An 18,133-nucleotide genomic window follows, 5' to 3' on the forward strand; every position below is an offset into this window, starting at 1 on the left:
CTTCTTGATCCAGCAGACCGCCGGGGCCGGAAGACCATATAAAGGAGCCCGTACACGTACTGTACATGCACAAGGCAAAACAAAACTATTTATCTCTTGCGCCATGACAGCTCCAAGATTTGATCACCGTTCCTCTCATCGCGCATGACATACCACTGAGTGACACGGTCGTTCTCCTCGTGGACGGCATCTTGCAACTGGAATGACCTTTTATGCTCGTCCTTGCGGCGGAGGGGACCCAATTCGTGCAGGTAAGATTCGTCATTGGCGCCATTGTGGGGGTCCCAGGTCTGTTCCATGGCGATGTCATCCTGGTCCGGGTCGGCGTGATACTTGATGACCGAGAACCCGTTCGTCAAGATCCAACCGTCGCCAAAGTGCCATTTGCGGAGGAGACAGCTGTCGCCGCATAGCTCGGCGACCACCGCTAGCTTCGGCATGTCGGCGTGGAACCAGGACTTCCAGTGGTGCACTGTGAGCGGGGGCTCGCGGCCGGACTCGAAGAATCCAGAGGCGTCGTGCATCAGGTCCAACTGTCTTAGACGGTGGTCCACCGTCAGCCGGGTCTGGGTGTAGCGGTACACGCAGATGGCGATGCGACGATCGCCTGTGAAATCCATCGCAGAACACTTGTCGTACACGTTGGTCATTTCCACCAAGAGAGGTTTCGATAAGAAGACGCCTGCACCTCCAAATCCAATCATTCCGAACGCCGCAATCTGCGGGATAGACTCTGACAATCCGCCAATATACATAGAGGTGGTGTGGTCGTACTTGGCGAGCGCATCCACCAGTCTGGGCATTGACAGGAAGAATGTGTCGTCGTCGATAATACAGCCCCATCGGGTTGTTTCCCGTGCATTCTCCTTCAAAAGAGGGATGAGTGCGAAGTATCGGTTGAGGTAGTCATCCTCCACCTCAGTGATGTGGAGGTTGATCCCCAGAGAGTCTGCCTTGGTCAAGACATCCCGTTTTCCGTTTTCCGACTGATCCGGTTCGATCAGCGCGAAAATGCGACAGCGCGAGTATCCAGCCCAGTGAGCGAATGCATCCAGAGACTCATTCAATCTCTCGACACTGGTCGCCACGCCAAAATCGATGTGTGATGCGTCCGCCAATTTCGGTGGCTGTGGGACCCGCAAGGACACTGGGGCGGGAACTGAGCACCCGTCCGCTGCTCCTTCAGTGCCCTTTGGCACTTCCAAGAACGGCTGCTCAAGCCACTGCGTGTAGGGCAATGGTTCGTCTGTCATATCGAGTACGATTTCTCGGCGGGTGTACTGGGCGACTTTGACAACGTCTAGGCTTTCCAATTTGTCGTAGTCGAGATCGCATAAGACATCGGGGGCGACGGTAATGTTGTTGGAAACTGTCTGCAGCGGCAGCTTCACTGGCTCGACCGAGGGCCATAGTACAGCGGCAAATCCTACCACAAACAGGAAGACAGCTCCAAACCGCAGCACCTTTTTCCAGGCCCATGACGCCCCAGGAACAGACCCATCTCGGGCGCTGAATAGCATATTTTGTGTTGTGAGATTTTGTCGGCTTCTACCGCATTGCGGAGATAAGAATTTGGTCTAGAACACAATCAAGGGCCCACGGTCGCAGGCTGATGAAAGTGCGGTATAAATATGCCCAGGTGGTATGGAGAGGGATGGAGGAGAGGAAGAGGAAGAGGGAAGAAGAAGAAAATGAAAAGAACGGGAAGATAAGGGTCAATGGACGATCATGGTTCCATGGGATGAAAATGGACAGGGCCAATTCTCTAAGGGGCCCGAAAGACGATCGATGACGTTGGAAGGGTCCATTTGGCGAAAGTCACGTGTGTTCAAATATACCTGGTAGGAGTCTCGTCCCACGGTAACTTCAAGGGGTTTGGAAATTATATCCAGGTACGAAGCGATATAGGGACAATATGCTTCTGAGTAATTTATCCATTCCAATACTATTTAACATGGTGATTCCTACTCCCCAATCCTGGTTACAGAGCACAGCTGGAAATACTCACGTACAACCGTGCCAGTGCCAAGACTTCATAAGCAGTGATCCCTGCCTCTCACTCGTCTGTGATCCCTCCATTCCCCACATCCGCGCGTCCTCTACCCGTGTGCTACTCCGACCAAAATGGCCGAGATAGCCAAGACACTATTTCGCCCTAAATAAGCACTGCAATGGAGTATAACGGAGTAATGTCCGGACAGTCATTGTTGTATCTAATAACAATTGACGTTTGTGACATTGGCGGCTATTTGCCAACTTCCCAGGGACAGCTTGGTTCATCCACGCACCGTTCCCACCACGCTACCACTCAGCCCCACTGCATTGATTGAAGATCCTTGGGTGATATTCAAGCCTATTACTCTTTTCTCACGAGAACTTTTGAGGCATTGTTGACATGTTCTCCGTACTGTACGGAGTACATTGTATGGAGGCGAGCCGACCCAGCCCCCGATGCCAATGCCAATGAGGCATACTGGAGTCCCACTCGTATAAGGAGGCCTAGTCTGCCTTACATATGGTTTGCATGGATATTTCTTGTTCCTCTGCGGATTTCATCATCCTCCGCACTGTGGCCCCCAAGATGCGTAGCTGGTGGCCAGGGCAAGGGCTTACGAGTCGGTCAGACAATCTCTAGGGCTCCTTTCGACGTTGCTATTCCTAAGTCTTTCCTTTCCATGAAGTAAGACTTAGTTGCGTAGTAGTGTGGATTCAAGTTAAATGTACATACAACAAAAGGATATCATCAAGAATAACAGATGTATGCATCGAGAAGGAATGTTAAATAGGGACTGGACTACCACGGCTTATCCCTTCCTCTCCTCTGTGCCTTTGATAGTATGAAGTAATATAGATGGAAAGCAGAGTGGTCCGTACGAGTCCTCCAGACAGGAAAGAAAGGACTGTCAGTTTGAATGACCTCCTTTTCTCGTAAACTTACCAAGTTGCCGGTTTCAAACCAGTTTCGACCCGTGCCGTCTTGTGCTAAATATATGACAATAGGTTAGAACACGAATCAGACTCAATCAGCGATTATGGACTCATATAGCTGCCATCGGTGTATTGATTAGGGTCGATTGGGTAGTCTAGCCATCTCCGATATAAATCCTCTGTATCTTGCGTTGTAGATATGCACGTTAACTGATAGAGTGTGTGATCCCAGTTATAGAAGCTACTAGGGCCACCATTGATGTTATCAGGTTTACCTGGATTCATAATTCATCCAAGCTCCCTCGATGTTCTTTCTCAAAGCATAGTGACTAAATAATCCCCAGTTGGTCTCGTTCTCCTTGATTCTAGAGGTGGAGGAAGTGTGGCTGGTGTTGACCCTGTGCCCGTATCCCCACAGTCGACAAAAGCGATCGGAATAAACATATCCGTCGACACCGATTGCCAAATGCGACCCGAGCAAGGGTGGGGAAAGGTTTATGCTAGGTTTCACGTAGATGAAAGTTACCCTTTTGGATACCTAAATAAACATAGACCATGTTCTGGGCACTTCAGACCGGCTCGGAGTCTTTCCTCAAGAGCCCTCCCGCGCGTGAAAGCTCTCTATAAACTCTTTTCGGCACTAGTTAGTGTTGGATTCTGGGTATGGGCCATAGATGGCAGGAATCGCTGGGAGTCCTCATCAGTTCCATCTGCCACCGTCAAGGTGCCGCCGCGATATGATTTCTCCTCTCTATGGATCACGGGTTAACAAAGAGTATAAAGGATAGATATCAACACACGATATGTGATCATATGAGAGGACGTATGGAATACATTCAGTGGACGACATACCGAACATCACGTAATGTTCCAATCCCAGCCTGCTTATAGGCAAATGGCGCTTGATCATCTTATCACTTCGAGCTCCTATTGACGATATCTCGGCAATGGACTGAGCGGGATAGAGTGTTGCCCCACATTAGTTCGCTTTAAGCACCTTGGAGCCCCACTGGATGTGCCGATCCAGGAAATGGGACAGAGAGAAATATCCGACACTGTTGGAACCCGGTACTTGTCAATCCAAACACCGTCGACAAGACTACACTGCGAGTCAAACTTCATAGTTGAGGATGGTTTCATATCTCCCGGTATAGAGTTTCATCCTAAATTAAAGAGGAATCTAGCGCTACGTCTCCACTTTTGGCCAGCATCATTTGTAACCGGTAATATGCCGGAACTTAGTGCTGGGGCTGTTGATGTACGAAGTATAAGGCACTCCATATTGGTAAGAAGTACAGGGCACTCTATAAGTGGATGCAAGGAAAACATAGCATTGATGTCAGGTTGCCTTGGTGGCTAGGCAAGAATATACGCTAACTACATACTTTTTAAGGTTACCAGAACACGCAAGCAGCTCAATGAGATAGACAACACGTGAAATGACGAGGGGGAGGGGCCAGTGGGAATCATCCTTGGACACGATGATGGATGGACATGAAGAAAACTCTCTTGTCCTTCCTATCTTAACTAAGTTCAATGCGTCTCCAGGTCTCCAGGTCTGCAGGACTGGCTATCCATCGTTCAACACGCTAGGTACATACCAGCCCGAAAGAAAGGGCGTTGGCGGCAACGTTTGTTTTCTCAGTATGTTTCGGGTAGTCCAGCTGCGGAGCCCCCCCCCCGGGGTCTCAGCACTCGTGAATTTGAAGTACTAGGAAATCCGCTAAAATTTCGTATATATCGAGTTTACAATGCAAGAATTGACTTTGACGCAGATTCAGCTCAGCACACACTCTATAAAGCCCAGCAAGTCGAGATCTGTCACCGTTATTCGTAAATTTGTTGATGCTCAAATATGACACGTGAGCTACGGCGGGGCATATTAGCGTTAAGCGCAGAAACCCCCCAATGGGGAAAAGACCAGTTCCCGCACATTGGAGTTTGATATCAGTTGATCTGGGGAAATCGGCCACTGTGTTCTTTGTATAAATCCCACAATCTCATATTTCATCCGATACTGAGGTTACCATCTTCTTCGCCCCCTATTACCACCCCGAAATTCTCGAGCGACCCCCGCCATGGTTGCGCAATCGCTGGCCTCGCTATTGCAGCGGGCGTCGATTGACGACCACGAGGAAGTCCTCCAGTCGTGCAATGCAGTCCTCACCAAATCCAAATCCAATTTGCAAGCACAGCACATGAAAGTTGTTGCTCTATTGAAACTCGACCGTTACGAAGAAGCTCTCAAGACATTCCAGGCCGGAGGCGATGCGCTGAAGCAGAGTGCAGGCTTGGAATACGCCTATGCATCATACAAGTGCGGGAAGCTTGAAGAAGCCACAGAAGCCTTGACTCGCGCAGCTTCTGGGCGTGGTGCTAGTCACCTCGAGGCACAAGTGGTATGGTACCCCATCTGTCCTTCTGTTTGAGGACCAATGTTGATTGTCTTGTCGTAACAGCGCTATCGTGCCGAGAACTTCCGACGGGCAGCTGAGCTTTATGAACAACTTTCCAAAGATGCGGCGTCTTCCGCTCACGAGGTTAATGACCTGAGCATCAATTCGTGGGCTACCGATGCCCAGCTTCAATGGAAAGGGGAGACGGAATTCGTGCGCCACGACCGATTGTCGAGGGAGGATTTGGAATCATTCGAAACAACCTACAATGCAGCTTGCTTGAACATTGCAAAGGGGGAATTCAAGCAGAGCGAGGTCTTGCTCAATCGAGCTCAAAGTCAGCATGCCGCCGTGTTGCCCAAGACTAGGACTCAAACTGACGTTTCGCATAGATATCTGCCGCACATCAGAGGACCTTTCTCCTGAAGACAAGGCTGCAGAGATGCTGCCAATTGCAGTCCAACAACTCTATGTTTTGATTCAACTCGGAAAGTTGGAAGAGGCCGAGGCGGTTCTCAAAGATATCTCCGTGGAAAAGTATGTTGAATCATGCCAGCTCGAAACTGATTACTTACATCCTTTCCTAGTATCACCGAGTTATCTACCAAAAAGATTGCCCGCAACAACATCGTCCTCGCTCGTCCGACTGACGTCAACCCCTACATCCTCTACAAGGCCCTCCACGACACCCCAGATGCCATCAATAACGATCGACTATTCGAATTTCAGGACCGTGATATGGTCGGCAACTTCCCACGCCGCAGACCTCCTTGTGCAAAAGTACGATGGCATAATCCGGTCCACAGCTAAGGCACAGTCAAAACGCCCAAGCCCATCTACCGACGCCATCACCAACCTTCTCTCTGTATTCAACGCCGCAGCACACGCTCAAGGCGAAACCGGCCCTAAAGCCCTCAAACAGATCGTTCCCTTGCTAGAGCGACGGCCCACAGACATCGGCCTTCTTCTGACAGTGGTACAGCTCTATGTCAGCGGCGGCAACACCACCTCTGCTATCACAGCCATGGAGCGAACCCTCCGCTGTCTTGAAGGGTCAAACGAGTCCATCCGCTTCAACCCAGGCCTCCTCAGCGTCCTCGTCTCCCTGTACCAGCGCGAAGGTCGTATGGTCCAGATCCGCACCACCCTCGCACAAGCTGCCTCCTACTGGCGCGCGAAGCCCGAGCCCCCCGTGTCCCTCCTCCGCGCAGCAGCCGCCTCCTCCTCCTTCACTCTGAAGACCGCGCCGACCTAGCCACGGCAGGTGATCTATTCCGTGGTCTGCACCAGCAAGACCCCAACGACCGCATCGCCATTGCTGGCTATGTTGCCTCACAAGCAACTCTGGACTATGCGCAGATTGAGTCCGAACTCGACCGCCTGCCGGCAGTCAGCGACCTGATTGCCGACGTCGACGTCTCAGCTCTGGAATCCGCTGGCATCTCTCCCTCCGCCTCCTCGGTTGCAGCGGCCGCTGCTGCCTTCGCCGGTGCCCGCAAGCGCACCGCAGCTAGCGCCGATGACCGTGCCAACAAGCGTGTCCGCAAGTCCCGTCTGCCCAAGGACTTCGATCCCGCCAAGAAGCCCGACCCTGAGCGCTGGCTGCCTGTGCGCGACCGCTCTTCTTACAGACCCAAGGGCAAGAAGGGTAAGCAGCGTGCTGCTGCACTCACGCAGGGTGGTCCTGTGAATGAGAAGACTGAAGAGTCCCCCGCTCAGCAGCAGCAAAAGTCCGGCGGTGGCTCTAATGCTAAGAAGAATAAGAAGAAGGGCAAGCGATAGTGTAATATCAGACAGATAGATATCATAGCTTGAATGCTACCTACGATACATGGAACTCAGGTATGTATCTCGTATTTCATATTGAAGGGCACCTCAAACCCGAGACCGCGAGTAAATATATTCCCACCAGCTTTTTTAGCTCCGAAGACTCCGATCCCGCATAACCAGATGTAAACAGCCCCCGTAAAACCAGCCCAGGTACTAGCGACGCGACTTCTTTGAGAAAGTACCCGACGAATGTCCCCTCCACCGATTTCAAACCGCCTGTCAAGAATCGACGCTCAACCTAACGGAGTCCGAATGGTACCGCATTGGCGGTTGTAATGGTCAAAGATCATAAGCAGCAGCCGCAGGTCCATGACAGCGTCGTCAGCAGTTGTCTTCGCCGCCGACGCGCCACCAACCAGATAAGAATGCAGAGCCATGAATTCACGCTCATACGCCTCGTCACAGGTACTGACAGTCTCCGTCCGCCTCACACGAGGCCGAGGAACAGCATTCTCCACCACATTGATCTGATTTCCATTAACATTATCCGACTCCGTCGTCCCATCCGCTTCCTCAACAACAACCCGCACATAAGTCCCAGTACTGATTTTCTCCCCAGGACGGGGGAAGTCATACTCCACGCTGAGAGTCTTGTGCGCGCCGTAGACAGTCAAATGAGCATCACAACGGGGTATGGCATCAACCCCAGCCTCATAGACAAGTATGAACGGGTGACCGTTATTCTCAGCGGAATTCGTATAGTGGAAAATGGCCGAGTAGAACGGGTCCGTGATAGCGACATTAGAAACCGCATCTGGGAATCCCAACGACTCGCGCATCACCGATAGATCATGACACCCCAGCATGCCGAGGTAGCGACAGAACGCGACTCTGTCAGGTGTGAGATCCTCTTCCGACCCGAAGACGTCATTCAGCAGTGCGCGGAACTGCTCCGGGTTATTGTTGCTCTTCATTGACGGCGCGATGTCTCTCGAGGTTGGTGTGCCGATGTGGTTCATTGGGCCGGCGATGTGTCGGCAGCGCGCGTAGTACACGCGGCCTAGGGCCGCGAGTTCCTTTTTAAAGACTTCTGTGAAGCAGGGGGCGTAGCGGCGCGCGCATCCGACGAATACCTTTGGGCCGTCTGTTTCGCTGGTGCCGTCCAGGGATCGGGAGACTTTGCCTTTCTTGACTGCTTCGCGGATCCGGCGCAGGCTTGAGATGCTCATTGTGAGGGGCACTTCGACCATGACGTCTTTGCCGGCTTCGAGGGCTGTCACGGTGTATTGCTCGTGGTACTCCATTGGGAGGAGGTTGAGGATGACGTCCACTTCTTTATGGCGCAGGACATCTTCGACGACTGTGGTGCTGTAGGTTATGTCGAAGCGGGATTGGCATTGCTTTGCGATCTCGGCGTTGGGGTCGTAGATGGCTGTGAGGGTGTAGTGTGTTTTTAGGGAACGGAGGACCGGGAGGTAGGTTGCTTGGACGGCGTTCGTGGCGCCTAGGATGCCTAGGCGGAGGACAGGGGTTGACATGTTAGAGGAAGGATAGGGAGCTGTAGATTAGATGATTACAGGTGGAAGAAATCTGAGAGATGATCGGGCCTTTTGTATATCGCCTGGGCTGAATGACCGAGAATATGAATGATATTCCAGGTAGCTCAGGGATTAAGGGAGTTGTGAATGTGAAAGTGAGCAAAGCGCACAAGATTAGATAGAGTAAGAGTGATGCTTCATTAACACGATCTTTAGGATGATCAAACAAAGAAAAGAGCCCCTGTGAGCTGTGTAGCATCGTTTTCAAGGGCATCCCTGGAGCATGCCAACTTTGTGACATCATTGTCCAGTGATCAGATTTCATACTTCGGTCAGAGTTTTAACCCCAGATTTTATCCATGGTCAGTAAGATTTCCGTTGATTCTGATGCACTTAATATAGACAGTTGCAGATCTTGTGCCGATCCTATCTTGTTAAATATGGTTCAGGAAATGTGTACACCCGACATTGGTTGGGAATGAAAGGCATCATCGCGTGTAGTGACGAAGGGTCATGCTCCTGGCGTAGACTCATCCGCTTAGACAGAGCTTTAATCATGATGTTTTCCTGTATGCCGTGTTGATGGACTTTTGTAAAAGTAACCATAGATGTAAGAACAAGAGTAAGAACAAGAATAAGAATTATCCTCCGTTCTAAAAAAGTGGAGATGTGGGTCGCAGTAAACAACCAGAACTATATTGTACTTCAAGCGAAGTTGCAGGTGAAGTATTAGTACAGTAGTATGCTTTATCTGAATTGTGACCAAAAGATCTAAAATAGTATGGCATATCTACTTTGATCTGATACTCATGACCGACATGTTCGGCCTGGCCTACTAGATCCCTTGAGTTAACCCTTTCCCATAGCCACACAGCCTATAGCAAGATCTTACTATGTTTTTGTTACCTTACAACTTTTTGTTCTCATTTAGCTCTTTTACAATTGCCCTGAATTTGTTGTAATCTCACAACTCTCTCTATATTCTTTTTTGTCTGCCAGGGTGGTTAAGTTGAAGCGCGGGCATTGACAACCAATGCTTCGCCATACGAACTTATGTCATAGCCATTCTCTTCCAAGTATGCTTTGAACTTGGCATCCTCTGTCTCTAGCTCTCGAGACATATCTGGGATGAGGAACCAGGAAAGAATACCACCAACCATTGTAAAGGCCGCACCAATTAGGAAAACCGCTTGCTGGCCTTTAGCGGTAGTATCGAAGGAGTTCTGAATTGGGGTGAAGACTTCTGTCCCAATCGATGCCCCAGCTTTACCAACTGCAGCTGCAAATCCGAGAAAATGACCGCGCAGGGGTGTTGGGAACGACTCCGAAGCACAGAGAAACGTCGACACTCCAGGGCCCATCTCTCCGAGTGCCTGGAAAATGCCGTACATGACTATAAAAAGCGGGAAAACACTCTGAATAGGATGGAGGGCAGCCCCCAGAATAAATCCCCATATACCCCAGAGCATAAAACCTAGGGTCATGTTCTGTTTGCGGCCGATTCGATCCATTAGGATACCACCAATCAAACAACCTGGAAGGTAGAAACAGTTGATAACGGTCTGGAAATTATGCTGTCAGTTTAAGCAGCTAAAACATGGTGATATGATGACCTACCCCGTATCCAATATTCTGAACTGTGGTGTTGTTGGGATTCAGCTGCTCGATGATGGTGGATGAGAACAGACCAAATGGATATGTGACGAAGTCGTAGCAGAACCAAGCCATGGCTACAAATATCAACGTTAGCTAAAGCCACCGCACAATTTAACCAAACTGAAGCGACTCACATGTTCCAAGCATGGGCTTCCAGTAGCGACGTAGTACTAATCCATAGGGATACTGCGACTTGATAGCGTGCTTTTGGTATTGAGTAGAGTTGACCATTCGAACGCGGAAGAAACAGATTGATATTGGCAACTGATACCAATGTCAGAATTATTACATCTTACTAGCTCTTTATAAGGCAAGAGACCTACCACAATACCCAGACCGAAAGTAACGCGCCAGACTCCTTCAGAATCTTGTTGGCTGTAACACGCGAGAACAATAAGAGCGATTAATCCAGCTGCAACAAATCCCTATCGTAAAGTTAGCAAGGTCGTCGTCAACTTCGTCCCTAGTACTCACCAGATCTATGGCGAAATCGGTGGTGAGTGCGACCAAGAAGCCACGTCGCTTTCGGAGGTCGACTGTCTCATCGGCAGCCTCAGTGGCACTAGTGGCACAAACAGGATATTCTCCTCCAGCGCCAAATCCTGCAATGCCTCGTGCAACAATCATCATCCAAAACATCCTTAATGTGGTGTCAGTGATGTGTCTCGATCAAAATGGCTAAAGTGTTTGGACAAGATACCCTAGTTGCGATTTCCCATGAGAGGCAGTTGCCAGCACCACCCCGAGAATAAGGAACGCTGTTGCAGCGACAATACCAGTCCGACGACCAATGCGGTCAATCAGAACACCAAAGAAAAGCATGCCAAATATCTCACCGATGAGATAAGAGTTTGAAAGGCGGGACTTGATAGTTGAGGACATTCCATCCATGTAGCTGGACTCATCAGTAAATATGGCCAGAAGTGTTTCGGAGATAGGGCTACTCACAGGACGGAGAATAAAGGCTCCATGTAGCCAACTACCACGCGGTTAGTAATTGGGATAAAAAGAAGACCTTTGGAGATATAGATCACCACGTACTGATTTGAGCGTTGTATCCATCACTGAACAAGGCCAACCCGGAAACCACTACATTGAGCACACCCGAGCGTTTCTTCTCGGGTTTCCGTTGCTCAATATCCCAGTCGGTTTGCGAGACTTGCTCCTTGGGATCTTTCATCTTCATGACGGAGTCACTGGGAGATGTAGCCATGTTGACCAGGATACTGAATGAAATACCAATTACTATATGTTACCAATATCAATGGGGATATATTTATATCTATAGAAGCTACCTTGGTATATTTGATGGCTCTAGTGGTGAATTACTTCCTAAAAGAGACCAATGAGAGCGTGGAATAGGGACACGATAACGTCGGTGGGAAGTGCGAGATGTGCGGGTGGGTCTGTACTAAGTTGGGGTCTAAGCTCTCTGCCTTATATCCCCGGGGATAACAGAACTCCACAGTCTCGGTAGTTTCATGGTGACCTTGTGATCGTCAAACCTATCAGAACTTATATTTCAGCCATGTGCCTGAGTATCCAGTCTCTCCAGATCCTCAGCCTCCTTGAATAGGGTAGTACCCGTTTGTCAGGCCTATCGGAGCTTATCTTTCTTTCATGTGCTTGAACATTTCACATGGCGGACCTACATTTTGCCGCGTTTAAGAAATACTCATCTCGGTGCGAAGGGCGATACCTCCGGACTCTCAATGTAACGGCCGGCTTTTCGATCGATCTACAAAATGCGAGCTTCTGATCGTTTCACCAGCACGTTCTGTTCAGTGTTTCTACTCGAATATACCGGTAACAGAAATGGATAATTTTCATTACTCGCTCTCTGCTGAGCAGCTGGAGAATTTCCAGGAGCGTGGATACCTACTGATCCGCGGGTTCTTCACTCCTAAGGAATCGGAGCTGTTGCGAGAATGGGCGCAGGAAGTCCACGATCTTCCATGCACCCCTGACGTGCCCTGGATGCCTTATGAGGAGGTGAATTCGGAAGGCAAACACGTGCTGTGTCGCACTGAAAACTTTGCCAACTCGCATGCCGGATTCGATAGCTTCCTCCGAGGACAGCGTGCAACAAGTATTCTACAACAGCTCGCAGGAGAGGAGATGCTTCTCTTCAAAGAGAAGATTAACTATAAGTTGGCAGGAAGTGGTAAGTAATTCCCGCTTTACAGCCCTGTTTGGGTAACTCACTCGCTTGATAGGCGGTTTCGATCCCCATATCGATGCCAATGCCTACACCCATGTTAAAAACATCAAGCATTTGACAATCCTTGCGGCAGTCGATGGAATGAATGCTGCCAATGGAGGTCTGGAAGTGGTGGACGGCAGCCATCGCATGGATATTCCTCTCGGCAGTGATCGCTGCATTGCGTCCGACTGGGTCGAAAGCAATGTCTGGACACCAGCTGAGCTTGAGTCAGGTATGCAGATTGAAAAGCTCCCCAATACTTTTACTCCAGTTTCGCTAATGGAAGTAGGAGATATCTTGATTTTTGGCTCGTATCTGGCCCATCGCAGTGGCGCCAATGTTAGCTCTAAGGACCGGCGTGCGATCTATGCAACGTATAACTGTGCCGCTGAAGGTAATCTGCATGACCAGTACTATTCCGACCGTCAGAAACTCTGGCCTGCGACACACATGCGGCAAAGCGGACAGTCATACGAGGAAGGTCGTGTGCGATATGCCTTTGGGTCCCCTATGTTAACTGTGGACTCGAAGGTCATCTCGGCCTGATGGATATAGTCAAGCCGCACGGCATACTTTGTAAAGTAAAAGTCAATCCCGTGATCCAAAGATATTGTAACAATGTTATTGATTGGTCAAAGCAAAATCCCTCTAACTAGGTAAAACGTATATCTTATTGGAATAAATCGGTCAGGCCCAGACTTCAAATCCGACTGGTGTGGGCCACCGGCATGATGACCGAACACTTTAGTCAAGGTACCTGCAACTGGACCGGAGATATAGTAAAAGGGCCATGGCGTATATAAATGATTCCTTCCAAGCTTCCACCTCGCTTCTTCCTCATCTCTCTTTTGTCCAGCCGGATCTTGTTTCTCTCCAACGCTCCTCGTATCCGAGAAATTAGGACTATGAATCAGCAATCACCCAAAGAAAAAGCAGAGGCTTTGATCGGCGCTCTAGAAAAGTATGGCCAAGGCGACTACATCGGGGAATCGATTAGCCAGTTAGAACACTGCCTGCAGGCGGCTCACCAGGCCAGTAAAGCGAGTGCGTATTAATCCTAATATCTCTGACGATCACTAATATCTTCGAGATGCTCGTGACGAGTTGGTAATTGCGGCTTTATTGCATGACATTGGTCAAATCATTCCGCTAGAATCTACCAAGGAGGCACGCATGAATCTTCGCGAAAGCACGGAAAACGTCGGCCGTGTCGGTCATGAAGCCATCGGGGCATCATACCTGCGATCTCTTGGATTCAGCGAAGTAGTGTGTCGCTTGGTAAATAGTCATGTCGCTGCGAAGCGGTAGGTAATCTTGTCCGTCTTTTTGCGAGCCCAGACTCACCTTCTAGGTACCTCACTGCTACCGACCAGAGATACCACGAATCTCTATCATCTGCCTCGCAGAAGTCGCTGGCATTTCAAGGGGGCCCCTTCCGAGGTGCAGACCTCAAGAACTTTGAGGAAGATCCACTTCGAGACGAAATGGTCTCACTTCGACTGTGGGATGATGCTGCCAAATTGGAGGGTGTTGAGGCCACCACACCCCGTGCTGGGGTCTATCTGGATATGATAATCGCGCATTTGCTCCGTGAAACCTGAGGGAGCTAGGGTGTATTGGTTAAATTCCAGCTTGGATGCCTATTGACATGTTCGGTTTCAGCTACAAAGAGAAACACGTGTTTTTTCCAAGGTCCACAGGTCCACCCATGCCCAGGTGGGCATATTGTTCACTAAGTAAGCTGTTCAGGCTCGGGGGTGTAAAAATAATTAGTGGGGAGGCTAAGCGCCCTCATGAAGCGGCACCATGGAAATGACTCCAAGAATTCGTTGTCATATGCGTTATTATATGTATAGGGCTGCATTTATACCAACCTGCTGACTTCATTTAAGATACTTAATAGGTACTTCTTTTGGTAGTAAGGAAAGTGGGGGGCGCCAAGTATCCCAAGGTACCTTTCGTATACAGCTCAGCCTCACTTGGGCGACTAAGAGGGGCTATCCACATCAGGCAACGTCATCGAACTTTGGATTTCTCTCGTGATACTCCGACCTCTGCCTCTCTGTCTTACTTTGTCTCCTCTTTTCCCCATCCAGTTTTATCATGGGTGTAAGTCTTCCAGATTCCTCCCACTACAACTCCTGAGAGAACCCCCTCAATCTGACCATCTTTAGTTTGCTCAGAAAATCGCCGCAGCTCAGAATAGTCAGAACATGGCTAACAGTGGTTCATATGGAGGTGCACCTCCGTCAGGATACACTGGGGGTCCTCCTGCCGCTCTGCAGCCTGGTGGATCGGTAAGTCATGTCCATCTCTGCGCCTGCTGCTATGACTCGTTCGACGTCATAGAGAAGGAAAAAGAAAAAAGGTGCTAACGTTCAGCAGAGCCAACAGCCCCAATACCAGGCTTATTCAGGATCCCCAGCCCCCCAGGGATCGGTAAGCTATATTTTTTCTTAACTCTTTTTGCTTTCCGTGTTTTTTTCCCCCGCTTCCACGATTTACCCCTCCACGGTCATCATCTTTCTGGAACCATGTCGGGACCTTACCAAGGCTATCCTCCATACGGCGGCTCATCTCAACCTCAGAACAATCCATCATCTCCGTACTCCAGGCCCCCGCCATCCACACCATACCCCGCATCGCAGCAATCTCAGCAATCTCAGGGCTATGGCCGCCCGCCTCCACCCCCACCACAAGGCCAGCCTTATGCCTCTGCTGGCTCGCCATACCCGGGTCAGCAACCGGGACAGCCCTATGGTTCTCCTAGCTCGCCCTATCCTGGTCAACAGCAAGCTCCTCCACAAGGATACCCCGGACAACAGCAATACCCCGGACAACAGCAATACCCCGGACAACAGCAATATCCTGGACAACAGCAATATCCCGGACAACAACCATACCCTGGACAGCAGCCGCCATATGTACAAAATAACCCCTGCCCTGCATCACTGCCTGTTCCTGTGTATTCTGTCTGAGCACTTCGGATTCTCGTTGAATGGGTAATAGTTGGAAAGCGATGCTAACGGAAAATTGAACCAGGCACCGCCCTACCCTACCCAGGGAGCCCCGTACCCCGGTGGCCAGGGCCGTCCTGGACCCTCACCAGGACCACCAAGCGGACCACCGCCAGGCCAGTATGGCCCACCCGGTGGCGCCCCTCCCTCCGCAGCTCCCCCGGCCACTCAGCAACAGGTCGCAGCCTACCGATCGCTGTTGATTTCCACGATTCAGGAGAAGAATCTCCAAAGCTTCTACCCTCCCGAGCGACTGGACCGACTCGTTCAGTCGCTTGCCGCTGAAGCACCAGGCAAGCTCAATAGGCTGATTCATGAATGGGCCGTGCCCATGGAGGTTGCGACCGATGTCATGAAGCTTTCGCTGTTTGACGTGGTTCTCTATGTTGATGACAGTGGATCTATCGAATTCGAAGAGAAGGGACTCCGAAAGGACCAGCTCAAACAAATTCTCGGTATCGTAGCTACTGCCGCATCTACCTTTGACCAGGATGGTATTTCTGTCCGATTCATGAACTCCAGCGAGAAGGGCGATGGCATCCGCAATGCAGATGATGTCGAGCGCCTAGTGTCTCGAGTCCGTTTCTCAGGCCTGACCCCTCTGGGCACCAGTCTGAGGAGCAAAGTCATCGACCCCATGGTCGTTCAACCCGCCCAGGCCAACCGTCTGGAAAAGCCTGTTCTGGTGATCACCATCACCGACGGACAGCCTGCTGGCGAGCCTCACGGTACCGTGGGTGATGTCATTCGCTACGCAGTGGAGGAGACGTCACGGACCCGTTATGGCCCCGGCACCGTAGCCTTCCAGTTCTCGCAGGTGGGAACTGATCAGCGGGCTCGCGACTTCTTGGGCTCTCTGGATGAGGACCCTCATATCGGCCATCTGATCGACTGTACTTCCAGTAAGTTCCACGTGGGGTTCTATAGTGGATCTAACTAACGTGGTGTTCTAGACTTTGAGGTTGAGCAGGATGAGATGTCGCGTGCTAACCCACCCGTGCATCTTACTCGCGAGCTTTGGGTAAGACGTTTCAAGACAGTGATCATTGCATAGTATTTAACTGACTCTCCGTTTAGTGCGCCAAACTGATGCTCGGCGCTATCGATTCTTCTTACGACACCAAGGATGAGCGAGAAAATGCACGTCGTGGTGGACCCCCACCACCAACAGGCCAGTACGGAGGAGGGTACGGCCAACCTCCGCCACCCCAGGGCCAAGCTCAGCCTCCGTATGGTCCGCCCCCTGGTGCCCCACCGGCTTCGTACGGTTCCCAGCCGGGCTACCCACCGCAGGGTCAATACCAACAGTCTCCCCAGCAGCCTCCCTACCAGGGATCGCGGGGTGGGTATGGCCAACAGCAGCCACATGGGTATGGATCTCCTGGACCTGGCTACCAGTATGGTGGACAGCCGCCACGCTATTGATGGAATGTGACATCATAGGGCTTCTGAATTTACTTTCTTTTTTTTCGCCATGCTTTGAGGGAAGGTTGTTGGGTTCTTTTTACTCCCCGTAGTTTCCATGAATTACGAACTCGAACCTAACTTTAACTTTGAATATTATTTTTTATCGTTTAAATTTGGGGCCTTCCAAGGTTGACAGGTCTATGGAGTAGTACCTAAGGTACGGAGTACATACAACATAGTCTTTTGTGAACGGGCCTGCCAAGGCTACACTAAAACGAATCAGCCCACGAGTTTGCTAGGGCGCTCAAGAGTGGTTGTACAGATGCAGCATATTTCAAGGTTAACATGTATTGGCTAAAAGAGGAAAAGAGAAGAACCTTAGGAACCTTGGAAGTCACCATGTACCTACTTTGGTCGGTACCTACCTGGGCCTGAAGTCCCCAATTTTCCGCCATCTGCAATAGGGCTGCAGGGTCCTGGGAATGTGAGGGTGGCCAATTAAAAATCTGGTAGTTCTGGATCCAGCGGGTCTTTTCGTGTGTCGCCCCAATGCAGCGAGGAACAATCCCATCTGATTCGACGATTCTTAATTTAAACCTGGATGGGGCTGTGCCCGGGGCGTAAGCGTGGGCATTAGATGGTTGCATCTTACGCGTTGCCCAGAACTTCCAAGGTTGGCCATGAACGGTTTTGGCTGTTGACAAGGTTTTAGACGTTTTAGACGTCTGGGATTTTCCAATGCCCACTTTAACTCCAATTTTCTCATTCTATGCCTGCCTATCATATCCTTGTATGGAGTAACTCTTTTTTCGTAGATATCGTCAGTTGGAAACACTAGGCCGTTTTGGGGTTACCACTTCCCTCCAGACTTGGTCTTGGCTGCTCCTCTCTCTCTGGGTTTTTTTAGTCTTAGTCTCTTAGTCTTGGCCTCTTTTCTTTTTCTCTTCTATACGAAATCATTGCGCCCTTCGTTTCTATCCTTGCGTCCGACGGGAGTACTTTCGTTTGCTCAACCCTCGCAACACCTTCATTTTAGGGGGAAAACATCTCCACTGAAAGAACAGCAGAAGGATGACTGTCTAATCAGTGCGCTCAATCGAATACTTTACTTTGATCTTGAGAGGGAATACTAGCAGAGGAAGGATCCAATAATCTCGGAGGAGAGAGGAAAAAAAAAAGGTACCGAGATCGTCGGGATCTGTCCCGCGCATTCGTGCC

The 18,133-nt window shown here is 50.3% G+C and overlaps 7 protein-coding genes across 7 annotated transcripts; 4 read left to right on the forward strand and 3 right to left on the reverse strand.

Annotated features, from left to right (window-relative positions):
- Window positions 1-89: 89 nt before the first annotated feature.
- N7519_003677 (glycosyltransferase family 31 protein) lies at window positions 90-1,520 on the reverse strand (the record flags this gene model as incomplete). The annotated part of the gene is made up of 1 exon (XM_057290455.1): window positions 90-1,520. One exon carries the CDS (start codon window positions 1,518-1,520, stop codon window positions 90-92), a length of 1,431 nt encoding a protein of 476 aa, XP_057151657.1.
- A 3,486-nt stretch (window positions 1,521-5,006) lies between these two features.
- N7519_003678 (signal recognition particle subunit SRP72) lies at window positions 5,007-7,106 on the forward strand (the record flags this gene model as incomplete). Its single annotated transcript, XM_057290456.1, has 6 exons — window positions 5,007-5,327; window positions 5,388-5,661; window positions 5,717-5,861; window positions 5,912-6,057; window positions 6,131-6,448; window positions 6,505-7,106. The coding sequence occupies 6 exons, from the start codon at window positions 5,007-5,009 to the stop codon at window positions 7,104-7,106; spliced, it is 1,806 nt and encodes a 601-aa protein (XP_057151658.1).
- A 281-nt stretch (window positions 7,107-7,387) lies between these two features.
- N7519_003679 (Gfo/Idh/MocA family protein) lies at window positions 7,388-8,632 on the reverse strand (the record flags this gene model as incomplete). Its single annotated transcript, XM_057290457.1, has 1 exon — window positions 7,388-8,632. The coding sequence occupies one exon, from the start codon at window positions 8,630-8,632 to the stop codon at window positions 7,388-7,390; it is 1,245 nt and encodes a 414-aa protein (XP_057151659.1).
- Window positions 8,633-9,636: 1,004 nt separating this feature from the next.
- N7519_003680 (uncharacterized protein) lies at window positions 9,637-11,501 on the reverse strand (the record flags this gene model as incomplete). Its single annotated transcript, XM_057290458.1, has 8 exons — window positions 9,637-10,194; window positions 10,250-10,362; window positions 10,423-10,552; window positions 10,612-10,713; window positions 10,763-10,928; window positions 10,989-11,183; window positions 11,237-11,267; window positions 11,330-11,501. 8 exons carry the CDS (start codon window positions 11,499-11,501, stop codon window positions 9,637-9,639), a joined length of 1,467 nt encoding a protein of 488 aa, XP_057151660.1.
- Window positions 11,502-12,103: 602 nt separating this feature from the next.
- N7519_003681 (phytanoyl-CoA dioxygenase family protein) lies at window positions 12,104-13,037 on the forward strand (the record flags this gene model as incomplete). The annotated part of the gene is made up of 3 exons (XM_057290459.1): window positions 12,104-12,452; window positions 12,505-12,723; window positions 12,781-13,037. 3 exons carry the CDS (start codon window positions 12,104-12,106, stop codon window positions 13,035-13,037), a joined length of 825 nt encoding a protein of 274 aa, XP_057151661.1.
- Window positions 13,038-13,396: 359 nt separating this feature from the next.
- Window positions 13,397-14,092, forward strand: N7519_003682 (HD domain-containing protein; the record flags this gene model as incomplete). Its single annotated transcript, XM_057290460.1, has 3 exons — window positions 13,397-13,535; window positions 13,582-13,795; window positions 13,843-14,092. The coding sequence occupies 3 exons, from the start codon at window positions 13,397-13,399 to the stop codon at window positions 14,090-14,092; spliced, it is 603 nt and encodes a 200-aa protein (XP_057151662.1).
- Window positions 14,093-14,594: 502 nt separating this feature from the next.
- rfeF (uncharacterized protein) lies at window positions 14,595-16,933 on the forward strand (the record flags this gene model as incomplete). The annotated part of the gene is made up of 7 exons (XM_057290461.1): window positions 14,595-14,600; window positions 14,666-14,788; window positions 14,841-14,930; window positions 15,045-15,415; window positions 15,509-16,410; window positions 16,462-16,529; window positions 16,586-16,933. 7 exons carry the CDS (start codon window positions 14,595-14,597, stop codon window positions 16,931-16,933), a joined length of 1,908 nt encoding a protein of 635 aa, XP_057151663.1.
- Between the last annotated feature and the right edge of the window lie 1,200 nt (window positions 16,934-18,133).

The sequence above is a fragment of the Penicillium mononematosum genome, assembly GCF_028829835.1.
Source record: "Penicillium mononematosum strain IBT 11891 chromosome Unknown utg000002l:1.0-8112719.0:1.0-8118358.0, whole genome shotgun sequence".
Lineage (NCBI taxonomy): Eukaryota > Fungi > Ascomycota > Eurotiomycetes > Eurotiales > Aspergillaceae > Penicillium > Penicillium mononematosum.